General features: G+C 43.8%; 1 protein-coding gene and 1 long non-coding RNA gene across 4 annotated transcripts in view; one reads left to right on the forward strand and one right to left on the reverse strand.

Annotated features, from left to right (window-relative positions):
* KBTBD12 (kelch repeat and BTB domain containing 12) overlaps positions 1-20,205 on the reverse strand; it is a 152,728-nt gene that overhangs the window by 122,389 nt on the left and 10,134 nt on the right. For all 3 annotated transcript variants that reach the window (XM_082265984.1, XM_082265982.1, XM_082265983.1), the window contains exon 2: positions 2,789-3,969. In XM_082265984.1, the coding sequence (XP_082122110.1) occupies positions 2,789-3,858 (1,070 nt within the window). In that variant the 5' untranslated portion in view covers positions 3,859-3,969. The remainder of the gene's footprint in view (positions 1-2,788; positions 3,970-20,205) is intronic.
* Positions 1-20,205, forward strand: part of LOC309561919 — a 39,477-nt gene that overhangs the window by 17,508 nt on the left and 1,764 nt on the right. The window lies entirely within an intron of this gene.

Below are 20,205 nucleotides of genomic sequence, written 5' to 3' on the forward strand. Positions count from 1 at the left end.
CCTGGAGAAGAGACGTCTGAGGAGGAACATGATAGCAATTTATAAATATCTTAATGGGGATTTCAGCTTAGAAAAAAAGCTGTTCATTTGAAGGGATTGCATGAGGACTCGAGGGCATACAATGCGATTAGAGGAGAAGCGTTTTAACCTCAGGCAACGTGGGGGGTTCTTTACTGTTAGGGCTACAAGATTGTGGAATTCTCTACCACAAGAGGTGGTTTCGGCGGAAAGTATGGTGGCTTTCAAAAGACTCTTAGACTTACATCTCCAGGATCAGGACATTAAGAGCTATGTGAGATGATTACAGCCACACACACCTACACAGGTTGAACTGGATGGACTATTGTCTTTATTCAACCTCACCTACTATGTAACTATGTAACTCCCAAAGGGAAATCACGTCTAAAGGCATGAAGACCCTGCCACTTTCCTCATTAGATCCATGCAGGTGCAGCAGCTGATTGATAGTTTTAAAATCACTGCCATACAGATTTACTCTTCACTTGGACACAGACAAACAAACAGCTGCAGTATTTCACTTTTATTACGAAGCCTTTAAAGTTTCTTATTTTGGTAAAGTTTTTATTTACTTTTTTGTTGTCTTACTGTCTTAGATATAAAGCAGTTGTCTGCACTACAGGGGCTGTCATTTTGTATGCCTTGTGATGTCTATAACAGCCAATACAATTCCAGCTTTTATCTTTCTTGGGTGACCTTTCCTGCATCCATTTCTCAAGCTACTTATAAAATAGTGCAGTAAAAATGGCCACACATGGAAAGATCGAGCTGCAGACCCTTGAAAAGCTTGCGGAATATATGAACAACATACAGTAGGTAATAAATAGCATTTAGAAAATTACAAATTTCACAATATCAACATAGCCAAAGAAAAATTACAAGGTTCTATAAAGAGTGTTCAAAAAAAGTAAATTCACCCTTTAAAATATTTCTATAGCCAAATATTTTCTTTTTTTTTTTAGTCTTGGATGGAGAGTGGAAAGGGGGTTAAAACTAGGGATCGAACGATTATCGGCAAAGCACTCTCCCCGATATATCGGAATCGGCCCCTGAGGTTACCAATATTGCCGATATTTCAGAAAGTGCTGTAGTGGAGTGATGCCTACAGCTAAAGGCATCACCCCGGTACCGCCGTCCATAGCTGACGGTCAACTGTCTTGTAATAACAACTGATGCGGCTGAGAAGCCGCTCGGCTGTCATTACAAGGAGCGTCTCCCTCCTCCCGCCGCCTTCCGCGGCTCACCCGGTGGGGCAGGAGACCCGAGCAACCAGCCTGTACGGCTACCGAAAACCCGATCAAAGCCGCATTCGGCTCTGATCGGGTCTCCATGAAAAAACCCGGAAGTGATGTCATGACCTCACTTCCGGGTACTAGGCGCCAGATTTTAAAAAATGACAGCATTCAAAACAGCAAAACTTGGCGTTTTGAATACTTTTAAGTGCAGAGGAGGGGTTTGGGGTCCTGTGAAGAAAAAAAAAGAAAAAATAAATTTTTTAAATGTACAAAAATATCGGCCGATACCGATATGCATTGGCCAAAATATCGGTATCGGCAACGAAAAACTGATATCGGTCGATGACTAGTTAAAAACTCTGTATGTTTTTCAGCGCAGTCTGAATAGATTCACTTTCCTTCTTTGTCTTGTGACTATTGTCACAGGAGAAAAACAGTGATAGGAAATCCAAACTTTTGCAATTGTCACGGGAAATCTTCCACTGGTAACACACTTTAGAGAACTTTTCTTTTACTTTTTACGGTACATTTCCCCCATTAAACGCTTAATCTACAAGCTGAGGTCTGCAGGCATGGAAGGTTTGTTTTAGATAGAAAACTGGTTACAGGGAAGGGCCCAAAGGGTGGCGATAAATAATGTGTACTGGTAGATGGGGTACCCCAAGGTTCTGTCCTGGGACAGATTCTGTTTAATTTATTCATAAATGATATAGAGGACAGGATACATGCCTCAATCTCCGTTTTTGCAGACAAAACAAAAAAAAAGGCAGGGCAATAACTTCATATCAGGATATAGAAATCTTACAGAAAGACTTGAACAAAATAATGAGGTGGGCAACTACATGGCAAATGAGGTTGAATGTGGAGAAATGTAAAGTATGGCACTTGGGGGCTAAAAACAAGAACACAAATGACTCACTTGGGGGACCTCTGGGGGAATCAAGGATGGAGAAAGATCTGGGGGTCCTAGTGGAAGATAGACTGAGCAATAGCATGCAATGTCAAGCTGCGGCTGCCAAAGCCGGCAGAATATTGGCATGCATAAAAAAGGGGAGATAAAACTATATTCCTGCAACTTTACAAAACTTTGGTCTGGCCACATCTGGAGTATTCTGTCCAGTTCTGGTCACCAATCCTCAGAAAGAATGTGCTGGAACTGGAGAGAGTCCAAAGAAGGGAAACAAAACTTATTAGGGGACCTATGCTCCAGAGGTCTAAGGTGATGTCATCAAGACCAATGAAGGGTCTATAGCTGATTATGCTGGGTAATAGTCCACAACCATAATGTAGGGGAGCACCATCTGCCTAGAGACCGGAGAATCAGGTAGGTAAAAGTACTTCTCCTCTCCACTGGACAAAATGAGCAGTGTACCCTTTCAGTATGAGCACAGCACCACTGTAAAGGATAATCTTAATATTTCCCAGGGTTGGGACTTACCATTCCTTATTCTATCCAAAAAAAAAAAAAAAAGATTTGGCTCTGGATACATTTTAGGTCTTTAGGTATTGTCATAACCCATCAGAAACCACCTGACCTGCAGAGCTCAACACGTCTTTCCTTCTGTCTGGCCAGTCTAATAGCCGTCGCTTCCCCGGACAAAATGATATCATTGTTTTCCGTGACTACACCAGCAGAGACCAAGCCTAAAACTTCTCCTTGTTTTGGCGAAGGAATATAACAGATCCTCCCTGTCGTTGGAGCAAAACAGAAGCTTGCTTCCCCGTAGTTTCCATATTTTGACCTGATGCCCGAGGCATTGTTGCCCAGACAAAGGAGAAGGTCTGTGGTCTCCATTCCATAGCGAAGGTTCAGAGAAACTTGGCTGGATTTTTCGATGGTCTCTAAGGCTTGTTCAACCATGTCGTAGCACTGAGCGTTGCAGAGAAGTACAGTGTTCCTCTTTCTGGCTTCTCGGAGAAAAGACGGGTTGACCAGTAGTAATCGAACTTGTTTCAAAAGATCTATAAGGTGCTCCGATCGTAGATTTCTGTCATGGTTTACCCATCGCAAAACCAGATCCAATATGCTCTCCTCCCGAGAAACGTTGAGGTCATCAGACACGATCATGGTCATCAACTGATCAAAGCCAACCTCTAGTATCTCGTCGTGTAGGCCTACTTCAGAGAAGTGCTGGTATAAATATTTCTTGGACCTTGTCTCTAAGTCATCTGCACTGATCTGCTTAGAAAAATAATAAATCCCAATGCAGTTTGAGGCATCCATGTGGTCCATCATGTAATTCTGACACATCCGGAAAATGTCATCCATCTGCATGCAGTAGGCGGCAGTGGCCACCCCTTGGACAGTAAGATTGTTTATGTAGAGTTGGGAGGTATACATGTATTCTAAGATAATTGAGACACTGTCAGCAGTGACATCATGAAGGGTGACCTCTGTCTGGTTACATTCCACCAAGCCGCAGGTGAACATTGCCCTAAAATAGGGACTGAAGGAAGACAACACTACCCGATGGCATGGAAATTTGCGCCCCTCTGCCACCAGCACAATGTCGATGAGCTCGGAGGACTCACGCATCCTGTTAATATGTTCCAGGAGGGTATTACCATGTTGCTGCTTCCTTTTATTGTCCAAGTCTTGCTCCATGATAGAGAGAAGACAATGCCTTTCTTGAGGGCCACTATATCAGAACTCTTCCAAAGGTGAGGTATTAGATCCTATTAAAAATGTTCCAATGCTGTTGTATCTGGCAACAACCTGAAAAAAAAGGAAATATATTAATTTTTAAACAATTATCTATCTTTTCCTTTTATCCCTTCCTTCCTCCCCTCACTAGAAATATTCATTTCATTATAGAAATCCAAGACATGACCAAGCCATTTCAGCTTCTGTAGCCTGGCCTTTGAAGCGCATCTTCACTGCATCAGAGCACCACAAACCAAAAACACTATTCAATTCATTTTTTATATTCAAAGCAAAGCCCACCCCCCCCCCCACCCCCCAGAAAGCTGCCATAAACCCGGTATTTTTTTTCAACAACGGGCGATAAGGATGGTCCCATCGGCGGCTTCTACGTGGGATCACCCTGCCCCCCTCCCCTCCCGTCCCGGCCGTTTTCCCTGCTTACCGGACCCGCCAGCAGCGGGGAAAACGATCCAGTCCCAGATCCTCAGAGACAGGAAGTCGAGTGAGGGCAAGATGGCCCTCACTACACTCTATGGTCTTGGAGGACTAGGGCGACGTCAAACGTCATTGCCTAGCAACCGGTTTAAAGGGCCGATTTCTTTTCAACACTTTTTTTTTCTTTTTTAGTGTAGTTGTGAGGTCTGGGGTCTTTTTGACACCCAGATCTCACAATAAAGAGGACCTGGCATGCCTATTTATAGTACAAGGGATGTTTACATAGGAATAAAAATGATCAATTTTTTTTTTTTTTTTTAACTGTGTAAAAATAAAAAAATAGTAAATAAAATAAATAGGAAAAAAAAATTGAAGCGCCCTGTCCCCGTTAGCTCATGTGCAGAAGTGAATGCATACGCAAGTCCCGCCCACATATGTAAACGGTGTTCAAACCACACATGTGAGGTATTGCCGCAATTGTTAGAGCGAGAGCAATAATTTGAGCCCTAGACCTCTTCTGTAACTGTAAACTGGTAGCCTGTAGAAATTTTTTAAAGTGTCGCCTATGGGGATTTTTAAGTACCAATGTTTATCGCCATTCCGCGAGCGTGCACAATTTTTAAGCATGACATGTTGGGTATCTATTTACTCGGCGTAACATTATCCTTCACATTATGGAAAAAATTGGACTAACTTTACTGTTTTCTTATTTTTTAATTTAAAAAAGTTAATTTTTTTTTTTTCTAAATTGCGTTTGGAAGACCGCTGCGCAAATATGGTGTGATAAAATATTGCAACGATCTCCATTTTATTCTCTAGGGTCTCTGCTAAAAAAAATATATTATGCTTGGGGGTTCTAAGTAGCTTTCAAGCAAAAAAAAAAAAACAGATTTTAGCTTGTAAACAACAAGTGTCAGAAATAGGCCCAGTCTTAAAGTGGTTAACGTGTACCTGTGTCCAGACTGTGCACACTAAAGTATCTGCCTATTATGAACACATAGTAAAAGCCCCCATTCACCTCTGTAGTTCCAGGTATTATGGAGAAATTAATCTTCAAAGTTTACAATAGGGGCACGTTCCTTCCACTTTATTTTCTATAGAGAGCAGAATATTGGCAGCCCACCAGCCTAGCCTAGTGGACCGCTTTTTGGAGGCATTGGACAGGGGGCTTGGAGGCTGAGGTACTGCCTGTCAAACATGACCTGTGGAATACATTTAGAGGCCAGGGGTACTAATATGGCAGCTGGGCAGTGGGAGGGGGCAGTAAAACTGCGGCTCAACCACATACTTTTACCAACCCCCATCCACCTTTAGAAAAAGGGCCTTAAAAAAATTATTTAAAGCCAAGTTTAGAGAATGTATCAAATCTGGGCATTCTTGATCACAAGTGTGATTGTCCCCCCTTCTCACTCCTCCACTGGTCTTCTTCACACTGTTCTGGAAAGGAAGCATAGCTGGGCATGCTTATGTCATCACCAACTAGACCACAATGATCCTTGCTTCCATGCTCAGTGATCTACAAAGAGTTCTGTGCTTTAGCATGGTTCGTGGTCACACTGAGGTGAACTAACTCAACTCCAAGTGAATTGTGGCCTAGATCAGTGGTCTCCAAACTGTGGCCTGCGGGCTGGATACAGCCGTATGCTTGCCAAAATTCACCCCCACTGACATCAACAATGGGGCACTATTTCTCCCACTACTATCAATGATGTGGCACAAATTTTCCTTATACTGACCAAAGGCACTATGTAATATTTTTATTCTCACTTGCCACCACTGTCTACTCCCACTGATGCCGAGGCAAAGTCTGAAGGACAGTAAAATGGCCCTTTGTTTAGAAAGTTTGGAGACCCCTGCCCTAGACCGCCTCTTTCAAGCAGGCTGTGCCCAAGTTCGATTCGGAACGCTCAAACTACACAAATGAGCAGGAATAGGTGGTTTTTGAGGATGAATTACTTCAGAGCAGAAGCAGTTACAGAGGTCAGTGAGGGCTTCTTTTACTGCTTCATAGTAATATGTAAAAACGTTATTTGTCCATAGATTTTGCACAGGCATTCTGAGCCCTGAGGATGGCTGGTAATTGTGGGTAATTTATAGCCCCTAAAATGTGTTGGATTGTTATTGTGGATTTCTATGAATGAACGAGTATTTTGGAAATCCAAAACCATTTATGTGGTGCTTCTGTTTTCCTACATTTCTTGGATCTCATCCAAGGTGCCTGTAAGTTTTTTTCAGGCATAGAAGCCGCCTAACTAGAGCATTTAAGGTAAGACTATGCTCAGGATGTAAACTTGAAGCAGCTTTTGATGCAGTGCTCCTGTCTCTGTAACTGGAACACTTGCTGGTGGCACTGTGGTCCCTGCACCTAAATGGTGCTGTTCCAGGATCTACCAGTGGGAATCTCCCAGCTGCCAGTACCTGATGCTACTAACCGCTGGGAAGGTATTTAGCCCTGTCTCTGGAGTCATGCATTATTTTTACCTGTGTGTCTGTATATTCTGGATCTTTTACTTCCTGAACCTGCTACCTGTTCTGGCTGCCATTCCTTACCTGTCTTTCTCTCTATTACTTTGGACACCCGCCTGGCCTTGCCTACCTGTTTCCCCTTCTCCTCTGTTTGTACATAGGTAGTTAGTTATCCACCTCTCACATATTCCCTGGGTTATGTAGAGGTGGTTCTATTTATGTTTTATGTCACTTGGGTTCTTTCGTTTATAATAAGTGGTATTTTTTCACATAGGCTTTAGCTTGGTTTCCTCTATGTAGTTTCCTGGTAGCCTGATAGTCTCCTACCCCCATTTATCCACTTTGTGACAGATCCACTTGAATTTGGACATCATAAACAGTGGATATATACATTATATTCTATAACTATAACACAGCGCTAAAGACAGTGCATCTCCTTATACATGTGTGACTAATTATAAAATGAAATCTAGCAATCCATGTATGTGATTTGTTCACGTGAATATATAGTCCCACTGACAAGAATAAAAATAAAATAAAAAATGGAAAGCCAAAAGAATTGAAAAAGCAAAAAAATAAAAAAAACTATCAAGCAAGTGTTCAGTGAAAGTTTGTGAATGGTGCTCAATGTAAAACATCCAAGTGACTCTCGTGAATGGCGACTTCGTGTTCACACTCCCGAAGTGAATCCATTTACCAGAAGATGTGGACCCCTAGGCAATATTGCATAGGGGTCTTAACAAGCTTGATACTGGTAAGTGTAGATGATGGGGCTCCTTAGGTATCTCCTAAACTCCAATACTCGGCATGGAAAGACAAAGAAGAGGCCGCTCCAGCAGACGTCGATGACGAAACGCGTAGGGCGGGTCCATTGCATCACAGCGTCACTTCCGGTTTGAGACTCCACTGCCGTGGAACGCGGAAGCTTCCCGGCGATTGCAACTGATGCGAGGCAGCTACCACGGCTTCTCATAGTGAGTGGATGCTACGTTCTTTTTCTTCAGTTTACGATTGATACTTCACGAGGCTCCCCCTTTCTTTCTCCCCATATGGAAACTCGCCAATCGGTGCTTGGTTGATTGTGGAGGGGGACCTTTGAAGATCCATCTTGCCTAACATTCGTTTAGGGCAGGTTGTATATACAGCGCGACACCTAGTGGTCACACAGGTGATTGCAGTTGATTTCTCATTTTATTTTTGGTCTATTTATTCACACGGGATTATTCCCTGACTTCACCTTTCTTCACCTATATGGTTTTTACTGGCATGTTGCACTTTTGACAGTAACAGTGCCAGGAATATTCACCAATATTTGATTATTTTATTTCCACAGTGGACGATTTAATTATTTGTATATCACAATAAAAACACTGTCTATGTTATTTATTTATTGCACTTCAGCACTTTCTGGGTTTTATACATCACACACCAGGATATTTTACTTGTACCCACTTGATACACAGTATATATAATTTTTTAATCCTTTCGGTTTTATGGGACACACCCTCTCATTTATTATTGGTTATAAGAGTTTGCACTTTATTACTATCTAATTATTTATTTGCACAAGGTAGCGCCGTTTACAACCTTTCTCTGCACTCCACAGCAATGGCATAAATCCAGTGTATTCACCATGCAGAGAAATGGCGTGCATTCCAGCACACTTCCGCTTGCGTTCCAAGTGACATTGACGTTGCTGCAAAGCCCGGGATCTCGTTGACGCGTTTCACCCCTCCCAGTGGGCCTTCTCATAGACCTGCTTTGTCTAGAGTCATTGATTATAATATACATAATATTGTCAAAAGTATTGGGATGACTGAACAACCCTACACTATAATCCCGTCTCCACCAAACAATTTGAACCAGTGCACAAAGCAAGGTCCATAAAAACATGCATGAGCAAGATTGGGGTGGAGGAACTTGACTGGCCTGCACAGAGTCCTGACCTCAACCTGATTGAACAACTTTGGGATGATTAGAGGGGAGACTGCGAGCCAGGCCTTCTCGTCCAACATCAGTGCTTGACCTCACAAATGCGGTTCTGGAAGAATGATCAAACATTACCATAGACACCCTCCTAAACCTTGTGGACAGCCTTTCCAGAAGAGATGAATCTGTTATAGCTATAAAGGGTGGGGCAACTCAATAATGAACCCTACGGACTAAGACTGGGATGCCATTAATATTCATGTGTGTGTAAAGACAGGCGTTCCAATACTTTTGGTAATATAGTGTACCTTAATTTTCTTTTCTCCCCACTATCTTAGTTTGGGCATCCTCCAGAAGCACCCTCTATTTCCTGCACTAGGATGGACTCAGAGAAAATCGTGGAAATCCTGGCCTGTGAAGTTCTTGGCGGTGTTCACAAATGTCTGATATAGATATGATATGATAGATATATCTGATATGTCTGATATAGATCAGCCCCCTTCTGGGGCCGCTCAGTTTGTGACTTGTTACAATGTTGCAGTCTGATCTCTGGAGGAGAGGAGACTGAGGAAATGCTTCCTCCTGCCTGCAAAAGACTGATGACATCATCTCAGCCTAGGCAAAGTCATTGGACTGGTATTCAAGGATGACTTTTTAATACTGAAAGGTGGAGTTTTTTTTTTTTTTTCTTTAATTATACTGTTGCTACAGTATATATTAGAACACATATATATATATATCTAGAATTTACTTATAGACTTGTAAAGTTACTGAAAGGTCCACTTTAAGCCGTAGTGTGAAGAGGTTCAAGCAGTGGCGTAGCGTGGGGGGTGCAGGGGGGGCCACTGGCACCGGGCGCAACATTTAGGGGGGCGCATCCCACGCCCGCAATCGGTGGGATCAAAGTGTCCCTTTATTCTGAAGTTGCCCGCCCTCCCGCACTCCACCTCTTGGCTCAGTGACCGCCGCTTTGTGCAAGACGAGCGGCGGACCGCTGAAGGTGTCATGCGGTCAGGGGGCGGGGCTGGTCGTGGATGAAGATGCCAGTCTGTGGCTCGGTGCATGTGCAGCACCGCTTCCAGAGTCTCCCCCTGCTGTCCGGGCTGGCCACCGACATGCTGTCTCTCCCCTCCTCGAGTCGCCAGTGTATTGGAACAGAACAAGGTAGGTGATGTCTTGCCTGCCCCCAGGGCCCAGGGAAGTGGGGTGGGGGGCGGGTGTCAGTGTAGGGGGGTCAGCATAGGTGTCAGTGTAGGGGAAGTGGACGAGGGAGGGGGGGGGGGGTCAGTGAAGGGGGTGTCAGTGTAGGTGTCAGTGTATGGGGGGGTCAGTGTAGAGGAGGGTGTCAGTGTAGGGGGGTCAGCATAGGTGTCAGTGTAGGGGTCAGTGTAGGTGTCAGTGTATGGGGGGGTCAGTGTAGAGGAGGGTGTGTCAGTGTAGGGGGGTCAGCATAGGTGTCAGTGTAGGGGTCAGTGTAGGTGTCAGTGTATGGGGGGGATCAGTGTAGGGGGGGTCAGTGTATGTGGAAATGTAGGGGGGGTCAGTATAGGTGGGTCAGTATAGGTGTCAGTGTATGGGGGGTCAGTATAGCTATTAGTGTAGGGGTCAGTGTATGGGGGGGTCAGTGTATGTGGGAATGTAAGGGGGTCAGTATAGGTGTCAGTGTAGCTGTCAGTGTATGGGGGGGTCAGTGTAGGTGTCAGTGTATGGGGGGGTCAGTGTAGAGGAGGGTGTGTCAGTGTATGGGGGTCAGCATAGGTGTCAGTGTAGGGGTCAGTGTAGGTGTCAGTGTAGGGGGGTCAGTGTATGTGGAAATGTAGGGGGGTCAGTATAGGTGTCAGTGTATGTGGCGGTCAGTGTAGGGGGGTCAGTATAGGTGTCAGTGTATGGGGGAGGTCAGTGTAGGGGGGTCAGTATAGGTGGGTCAGTATAGGTGGGTCAGTATAGGTGTCAGTGTATGGGGGGGTCAGTATAGCTATTAGTGTAGGGGTCAGTGTATATGGAAATGTAGGGGTCAGTGTATGGGGGGGGGGGTCAGTGTATGTGGGAATGTAAGGGGGTCAGTATAGGTGTCAGTGTAGCTGCCAGTGTATGGGGGGGGGGGTCAGTGTAGGTGTCAGTGTATGGGGGGGTCAGTGTAGAGGAGGGTGTGTCAGTGTAGGTGTCAGTGTATGGGGGGGATCAGTGTAGGTGGGGGTCAGTGTATGTGGAAATGTAGGGGGGTCAGTATAGGTGTCAGTGTATGGGGGAGCTCACTGTAGGGGGGTCAGTATAGCTATTAGAGTAGGGGTCAGAGTAGGGGGTCAGTGTATGTGGAAATGTAGGGGGGAGTCAGTGTATGGGGGTCAGTATAGGTGTCAGTGTAGCTGTCAGTGTATGGGGGGGGGGGTCAGTGTAGGGGGTATCAGTATAGGTGTTAGTGTAGGGGTCAGTGTATGGGGGGTCAGTATAGGTGTCAGTGTAGGGGTGTTAGTGTATGGGGGGGTCAGTGTATAGAAATGTAAGGGGGAGTCAGTGTAGGGGTCAGTGTAGTGGGGGTAAGTGAAGGGGGGTCAGTGTAGGTGTCAGTGTATGGGGGGGTAGGTCTGTGTAGTGGGCGCAAATTACTTGCCTTGCCCCGGGTGCTGACAACCCACGCTACGCCACTGGGTTCAAGGAAAAGCCCTGAGCTGGTATTTCAATGTACTATTTGTAGGTTCAACCAGATTTTAGTTTCTGAAAGTTAGAAGTAAGAACAAACTCATTTTGCAGGGAAAACTGCCAGAACGTTAATATGGAAACAGGCTAATAAACCTTTTTTTTAAAAAACAGTTTCCAACACTTAACTAAGTCCCAGGAGTCTTGATTATTTTCTCCTCTTGTTTCTGCTTTTCTAAAGTGCATCCGGGCGGATCCTGCAGAAATGTTTTCTTCTCTTCTTTCATGTCATCAGAGCTATAATGCAGATTGTACGTCTCATAAGTTCAATTTAATGAACCCTCTGGGCCTTCCTCCCCTCCCCTAGATAAAAGTTTGTACAGCAATGTGGAGAGATGGACATATCACTTGCTGAGTTAAAGCGGACCTTTATAGAAAAGGGGCACAAAGGGCATTTACCTTGGGCCAGCTAGAAGAGGGAATGGAGTTTGGATTGTGATGGGGCAAGGGAGTTGTAAACTCTAGGATAAGTGATGAGGTCAACCAAATTAACCTAGATAATAACTTTGGTCTAATTAAGAAAGATAAAACATAGGGGTGCTATAGCCTTCAGAGATGATTGAGCAGCAAAAATCTGATGGGGTGATTGAACATAACATGGATCGCACAATGGCCAGTCCCTGCTGAATTGACCAAATTTCGACCCATGTATGGCCAGCCTTATATAGCTTCTTCATTAAACAATTCCCTGCTGATTGGACAATCAAAGAGCCTCAAGTCATAATTAGTTCATTAGTCTGCTGTCCTATCCAGCCAGGAGGTTCCCATTATTGGATTGTCAGTCCTGTGCAGTGCAGTATACTCTGATCAGTTCAGAATACTGCCCTTCCCCTTGCCAGTCCAAGTAATACCATGCATTGCATTTTTTATTTTTTTTTATGAATTATTTATATAACTGTTATAACACTTATATATATATATATATACATACACACATTAATATATGCTGTATATTATATATATATATATATATATATATATATATATATATATATACATATAAATATATAATTTTATAATATAGATTTAAAAAAAAAATATATGTATATATACAGTAATCCCCCCTCCATCGCGGGGGTTACGTTCCGGACCCACCCGCGAAAAGTGAAAATCCGCGAAATAGAAAGACCCTATTTAAATACACCCTAGGCATGTTTTGTTAACTTTTTAATAGCATTTAAAGGTCTTTAAACAAACTTTTAAGCAATAAAAACACATAAAAGATAGAGAGAGAGCAAGAGCATTGTAAAAACACAAAACTATTGTGCTAACAGTACAGTACTGTATACTGTATAGTAGTAAAAAAAATACTGTACAACTGTACTGTACTGTACAGTATAGAGAGAGAGCAAGAGCATTGTAAAAACACAACTACTGTACTGTATTGTGCTAACAGTACAGTACTGTACTGTGTACTGTACAGTAGTAAAAAAAAGAGTACTGTACAGTACTGTATAGAGAGAGAGAGCAAGAGCATTGTAAAAACACAAAACTATTGTGCTAAAAGTACAGTACTGTATAATGTACAGTAGTAAATAAAAGAGTACTGTACAATATTTGTACAGTACTGTACTGTACTCAGCAGAAAAGAAGATGACGATAAGCAGCAAATAAGAGCAGCTACTGTCCTTTTGAAGGCGCAGGTTCAGCAGGCGCTTCTTTTGGTGTAGGTGGGTTGTCTTCTTGCTGCTCCATGACCTCCACTTCTACATCAGAGGTGCCTGTGGAGGTACTTGGGGTGGATGTGGCCTTCTTCTGTTTTGTGAAGAACATAGTTATAGGCAGTTGCTGGGCGTGTTTCTTCTTTTGGGCGAGGAGGTTCTTGTACACCTGAATGGCTCCATCAATGCTGTTTTGGAAATTGGAACTGCAGTGAACGAACCATGTCAGGATCCCAATCAGCTAACATCTGTTTCAAGTCATTGGCCGTACGCATGACCCTGCCAAGGCGCTCAATTGACAAGCCTTCCTCTTCTTCCTCCCCCTCATGTTCCTCCATTTCCTCCTCACTCGCTGACTTGGTGAGTTCTGTCAGATCCTCATCGGTTAGTGGAGCTGAATGGGTTTCAATTAGGTCATTGACATCGTCCTGGGTCATATCCTGAAAACCTTCACCTCCTAGCAACTTCGCCAGCCTAATTGATTTGTCCACAGCTGAATGATGAACTTCGTCAGGAGAGAACCCTTCATATTCATGAATAATTTCTGGCCAAAGCTTCTTCCAACAGGCATGCAGGGTCTCCTTCTTCATCTCCTTGAGGGCCTTTTGTATGTTCTCCAGACAAGTTGCAATGGTGTAATTACGCCAGTAGTTCTTCAAATTGAAATTATCATCATTGTTCATGGATTCAACAAGATGATTCAAGGAGTTGCGAGTGTACAGCGCCTTGAATGCTCGTATCACACCCTGGTCCATAGGCTGAATTAAAGATGTGGTGTTGGGTGGAAGGAACTCAACTTGCACTCCTTCGTACGATAGATCCATGGCATGGCCTCCTGCATTATCCATGAGCAGAAGCACTTTAAAATCAAGGCCAAGTTCGGCAAGGTAGACCTTGACGGCTGGGATGAAACAATTATGGAACCACTCAGTTGTGAGGCGTTTAGTCATCCAAGCCTTAGGGTTATGCATCCAATAGACTGGTAGCTGGTTCTTGTTTTTATGCTTCAATGCTCTGGGGTTCTTGGCCTTGTAGATCAGGGCTGGCTTGATCATAAACCCAGCAGCATTTCCACACATAACCAAGGTTACTCTGTCCTTATAAGCCTTGAATCCAGGGGCTCGGGCTTCCTCCTTCATGATGTAGGTCCGTTTGGGCATTCTCTTCCAGAACAAGCCGGTCTCATCCATATTAAAGACTTGCTCTGGTTTGTACCCACCCTCCTCGATGAAACTCTTGAAGGTCTCATTGGTGTACCTTTCAGCAGCTTTTTTGTCGGCAGATGCAGCTTCACCTTGCAATGAAACTGATAGCGTTTCTGGAAGCGGTCAAACCACCCCTTGCTGGCAGAAAATTCTCCTGATGAAGATGTACCTGTATCAGAAGTAGAAGGCTGATCAGGATTGTCGTTGTCTGACTGTTCGGCTGCGGCAGAGCCTTCTTCAGAGCCTCCTTCATTGGCAAAAGTGTCGTACAGCTTCTTTGCCTGTGTCCTGATGATGTTACCATCCAATGTGATGCTTTTTTTCTGCAATCTTGGATCCAAATGGCCAATGCAGTTTCCATCCTAACAATGGTTTTATTGCGGGAAGAAACAACTCTTTTTGCTGCTTGGTTTATGGACAGTGCAGCAGTTGCCCTGATATTCTTGTCATCCTTTTTGATGTATCGAATCGTTGACTCATTCATACCGTAATGGTGGGCTACAGCAGCATAACTCTGTCCTTCCTTTATCATATCAAGAAGTTTCACCTTCTCCTGAATTGTAAGGAACTTCCTATTCTGTTTTGGCTCGCCAGAAGCCTTAGCCTTAGATGATGGGCGTTTGGGTGGCATTCTTGCGGGCATTCTTGCTTGTGGTTGGCAAAGGAGCACGGAGCACATCTGCACATGTTCCGAATCGCGTTACCGCCCCCTCTAACGTCACAGCGCTCGGTGCGGTCCACGAGCGAGGCATGCGTTCCACCACAGCCTCGCTCTGATTCTCTCATTCACCGCTACATAACCGCGAAATGGCGAAATATTACCGCGATATCCGAATTAATGGGTCCTAATTAGAATAGCGCGAATTACCGGGACCGCGATATCCGAATTAATGGGTCCTAATTAAAATAGCGCGAATTACCGGGACCGCAAAAACTGAACCGTGATGGAGCGGGGGATTACTGTATATATATATATATATATATATATATATATATATATATATATATACAGTATATATATATATATATATATATGCTGTATATTATATATATGCTGTATATTATATATATTATATATATATATATATATATATATTAATATATTAATGGGTCCTAATTAGAATAGCGCAAATTACCGGGACCGCGATATCCGAATTAATGGGTCCTAATTAAAATAGCGCAATTTACCGGTACCGCAAAAACTGAACCGCGATGGAGCGGGGGATTACTGTATATATATATATATATATATATATATATATATATGCTGTATATATATTATATATATAATTTTATAATATATATTAAAAAAAATATATATTTTTAACACTGTATTTTTAACTTTATTAAATGGTGGTCATTAATATCTACTTGGAATGCTAAGGTATTTGTGTATTATTCACATCTTCAGCTGTTTATAAGATCAATATTGAAGCAAAACTAGTTGAAATTAGGAGAAGATGATATAATATCTTTTATGAAGGGATTAAACATATTGCTTACTTATAAAATAGATCCTTGTACATACACCAGCTAAAGCAGGCTTAAAGTTTCATTAAAAAGCCACTAAGATGACAGTAAATAACAGCTGATTTATATAAAAAAAAAGCTCTAATAACATTCACAAATACACATTGGTTGGTTTCAGAAGATAAACACATCTGAATTTAAAATAAAGTGAATATACAGTAGTTGGATGGGTCAATAGCCAAAACTTGTTGGAAATAAAAGTGAATATAGTTTGATGGGTCAGTAGGCAAAACTTGAAGGTATGAATAAGTAGCTCTGGATACGATTGTCCAATTGGTTTTGCAGTTCATCAATCCAGTCCAATTCAATAGTGTTACAGTCATCCAATTTATTTCCTTCCAATTTCAGAGTTTCACTGTCCACCAATCCAGTCCAATCCAATCCAATCCAATCAAATCCAATAGTGTTGAAGTCCATCAATCCAATCAAATTTAGTCTAATAGTGTTGCAGTCCACCAATACAATCCTTTCCAATACTGTTGCAGTCCACCAATCCAATCCAATAGTGTTACAGTCCACCAATCCAAGAAAATCGAATGTTGCAGTCCAACAAACGATCCTTCCCATTCCAATCCAATAGTGTTACAGTCCACCAATACAATCCAGACCCACAGTGTTACAGTGTTCAACCAGTCCACTCCAATCAAATCCAATAGTGTTGAAGTCCATCAATCCAATCAAATCCTGTCCAATAGTGTTGCAGTCCACCAATCCAAGAAAATCTAGTGTTGCAGTTCAACAAACAATCCTTCCCATTCCAATCCAATAGTGTTACAGTCCACCAATACAATCCAGACCCATAGTGTTACAGTGTTTAACCAGTCCACTCCAATCAAATCCAATAGTGTTGAAGTCCATCAATCCAATCAAATCCTGTCCAATAGTGTTGCAGTCGGCCAATTTAATCCTTCCCATTCCAATCCAATAGTGTTACAGTCCACCATTTCAATAAAATCCAGTCTAATAGTGTTGCAGTCAACCAATCCAATCCTTCCCATTCCAATCCAATAGTGCCCTGAACTTCCACTTTTAAAGAGAAGTATTGGTTTGGGCTTTTTTTTTTTTACTTTCAATCTTTTTTTTTGGAGAATATAACAAAATACAGAGTATAAAAAAGAACAAAGGCCAGAGGCTGTGTTCAGTGCTTACAATCGGCAATAAATCAAGGAAGTACCCAAAATTTTCTTGACACCAGTGGGGCTTTTTTTTTAAACTAATAATTACTTAGGTGGATGCAGTATCAATCCGATGCTGCATCTGTCCCCATCGTCTCTAAGGGTGAGAACCGAGCGATCAAACACCGCTGATCGCTGACTGCTCCCTGCTGCTCTGAGCAGAGAGCTGTGACTGCTCTGCCACTCACCGGAGCACGGGGCTATAGAGGAGACAGGAGCAGCTGGCTCCGTCTCTCAGTATGAGCCAGGTGCCAGTCAAGGCTCCTGGGTGGATCCTGACCATATGGTCACAATCTTTCCCCAGCCAGGACCGGCTCTGTGATGTCAGCTGACAGCGGGCTTCAGAAGACAGCGGGCTTCAGCCCACTATCTGCTGAAAACAGGTCACAGGAGTGCAAAACGAACACATCCACAGGAGAAGTAAAACCAAACGAGCTTTGGCTGTACCTCTCCTTTAGGGCATCCCACTAAAAATAGATGACCTCCAACGCACACCCTAACGTGTTTAAAAAAACATATGACTTTTTTTTAAAGCACCACAATGCACTACCACAACACATCTTGCATGCATTACTGTGTATTGCAGTAATGCTGCAGTAATGCACATGTTACCACAGCAAGGAAGTGTGAATAAGTCCTCAATAATTGGCAATGTAGGCGGGTCATGCAATTAAGTTACTTATATGCCTTATGTATTCACATATGGGAAACTTTAACTACATACTGTATGGCAGGGGTATTGAATTACAATTCACAGAGGTCCAGTCAGTAAAATTTTCTTCTAGCAGAGGTTCAAATATCATGTCGGTACCGTTGCACATTTTCACGTGCGCCAAACGGCATGTTGCTGCAGCACCATGCGGCTTGGTGCGGCGCAATCTTTTAAAAAAAAAAAAAATGTGTTTCTTGTGGGTAGTGCAGCTCGTGTCCTCAGTCCCCACTGCACATCACAGTCCCCTCCTCCCCCTTCACATCAAGATCCCCTCTTGATGAGTGTCCTCAGTTCCCCCTTTACATCATCCCCCTTTACACCTTTCACAGTAGTCTTCTCACACTTCCTTGACATTAACCCCCATTAAGATTAAAATGTCCTCTGCCCCTATTTACACCATTTCTCACATTCCAGTCCTCAGTCCCCCCACATTCCAGTCCTCAGTTCCCCCACATTCCAGTCCTCAGCTCCCCCCACATTCCAGTCCTCAGCTCTCCCACATGCCAGTCCTCAGCTCCCCCCACATTCCAGTCAGCTCTCCCACATGCCAGTCCTCAGCTCCCCCCACATTCCAGTCCTCAGCTCCATCACATTCCAGTCCTCAGCTCCCCCCACATTCCAGTCCTCAGCTCCACCACATTCCAGTCCTCACCTCCCCCACATTCCAGTCTTCAGCTCCCCCCACATTCCAGTCCTTAGCCCCCCCCCCCCACATTCCAGTTCTCAGCTCCCCCCACATTCCAGGCCTCAGCTCCCCCCCCCACATTCCAGTCTTCAGCTCCCCCCACAATCCATCCCTCAACTCCCCCCACATTCCAGACCTAAGCTCAGGGCCATCTTTATTACTGATTGGGCCCAGGGCAAACATTTTCCCAAATTCACGAATCAACTATTTACGGGTATCGCAGGCTCATGGGGCAGTTGCTTTGGGCCCCACAACAATGAATGGGCCCAGGGCAGCTGCCCCTCTTGCCCTGTGTTAAAGACGGCCCTGCCTCAGCTCCTCCACATGCCAGTCCTCAGCTCCCCCCACATTCCAGTCAGCTCTCCCACATGCCAGTCCTCAGCTCCCCCCACATTCTAGTCCTCAGCTCCATCACATTCCAGTCCTCAGTCCCCCCACATTCTAGTTTTTAGCTCCCCCACATTCCAGTCCTCAGCTCTCCCACATTCCAGTCTTCAGCTCCCCCCACATTCCAGTCCTTAGCCCCCCCCCCCACATTCCAGTTCTCACCTCCCCCCACATTCCAGTCCTCAGCTCCCCCCCCCCCACATTCCAGTCTTCAGCTCCCCCCACAATCCATTCCTCAGCTCCCCCCACATTCCAGACCTAAGCTCAGGGCCATCTTTATTACTGATTGGGCCCAGGGCAAACATTTTCCCAAATTCACGAATCAACTATTTACGGGTATCGCAGGCTCATGGGGCAGTTGCTTTGGGCCCCACAACAATGAATGGGCCCAGGGCAGCTTCCCCTCTTGCCCTGTGTTAAAGACGGCCCTCCCTCAGCTCCTCCACATTCCAGTCCTCAGCTCCCCCCACTTTGATGGCCTCATCACTGCAAGCCTCGGCATCCCCCCTACCCCACCCCCCCTCCCACATTCAGTCCTTAGCCCTGTGTGACGGGAGTCACTTTGGTTGGGGGGCCCGTGGAACACAGCTTACCTTAGAGAGGTTGGGAAATCCCTCTCTCAGCCCCCTAGGCCCCTCATATGTGTAAGTCACCCTGTGTCTATTAGGGACACAGGGTGACCAAGGAAATTATGGACAGGTACTTAATGGACACTGAGAATATGGTTTGGATTACTTCAAATGGGACAGTAATATTTATCAACCATATATCTCAAGAAATATATGAAGACTATTCCTGGCCTGTTTGATTGTGAACATTTTCATTAAAAGAGCTAATCACATTGGCCTCTATTCCATGGCAATAGGCAGCCAGGAGTGACTACGGGACCACTCTGTGAATGTCCTTCAGTGGTCCAGCCAGAGCCCAGACCTGGACCCAAATGAACATCTCTGGAGAGATCTGAAAATGGCTGTGGACCAACACTCCCCATCTAACCCGATGGAGCTTGAGAGGAAGAATGGGAGAAACTGCCAAAAATAGGTGTGCTAAGCTTGTAGCATCATACTCAAAAAGACTCGAGGCTGTAATTGGTGCCAAAGGTGCTTCAACAAAGTATTGAGCAAATGCTGTGAATACTTATCTACATGTGATTTTTTTTTTTATTTTTAATAAATTTGCAAAGATTTCAGACAGACTTCTTTCACATTGTCATTATGGGCTATTGTTTGTAAAATTTTAAAGAAAATAATGAAATGAATTTAATAATGAATTTAATCAATTTTGGAATAAGGCTGTAACATAACAAAATGTGGAAAAAGTGAAGCGCTGTGAATAATTTCCGAATGCACTGTATTCTTTAAAGTGAACCTTTGAAGTTACAAGTCTGCATGTATTTAAAAAAAAAAACAATCTGTACCTTTTATAA

This window comes from Pelophylax lessonae (assembly GCF_965119305.1).
Source record: "Pelophylax lessonae genome assembly, chromosome: 8".
NCBI classification, from domain to species: Eukaryota; Metazoa; Chordata; class Amphibia; order Anura; family Ranidae; genus Pelophylax; species Pelophylax lessonae.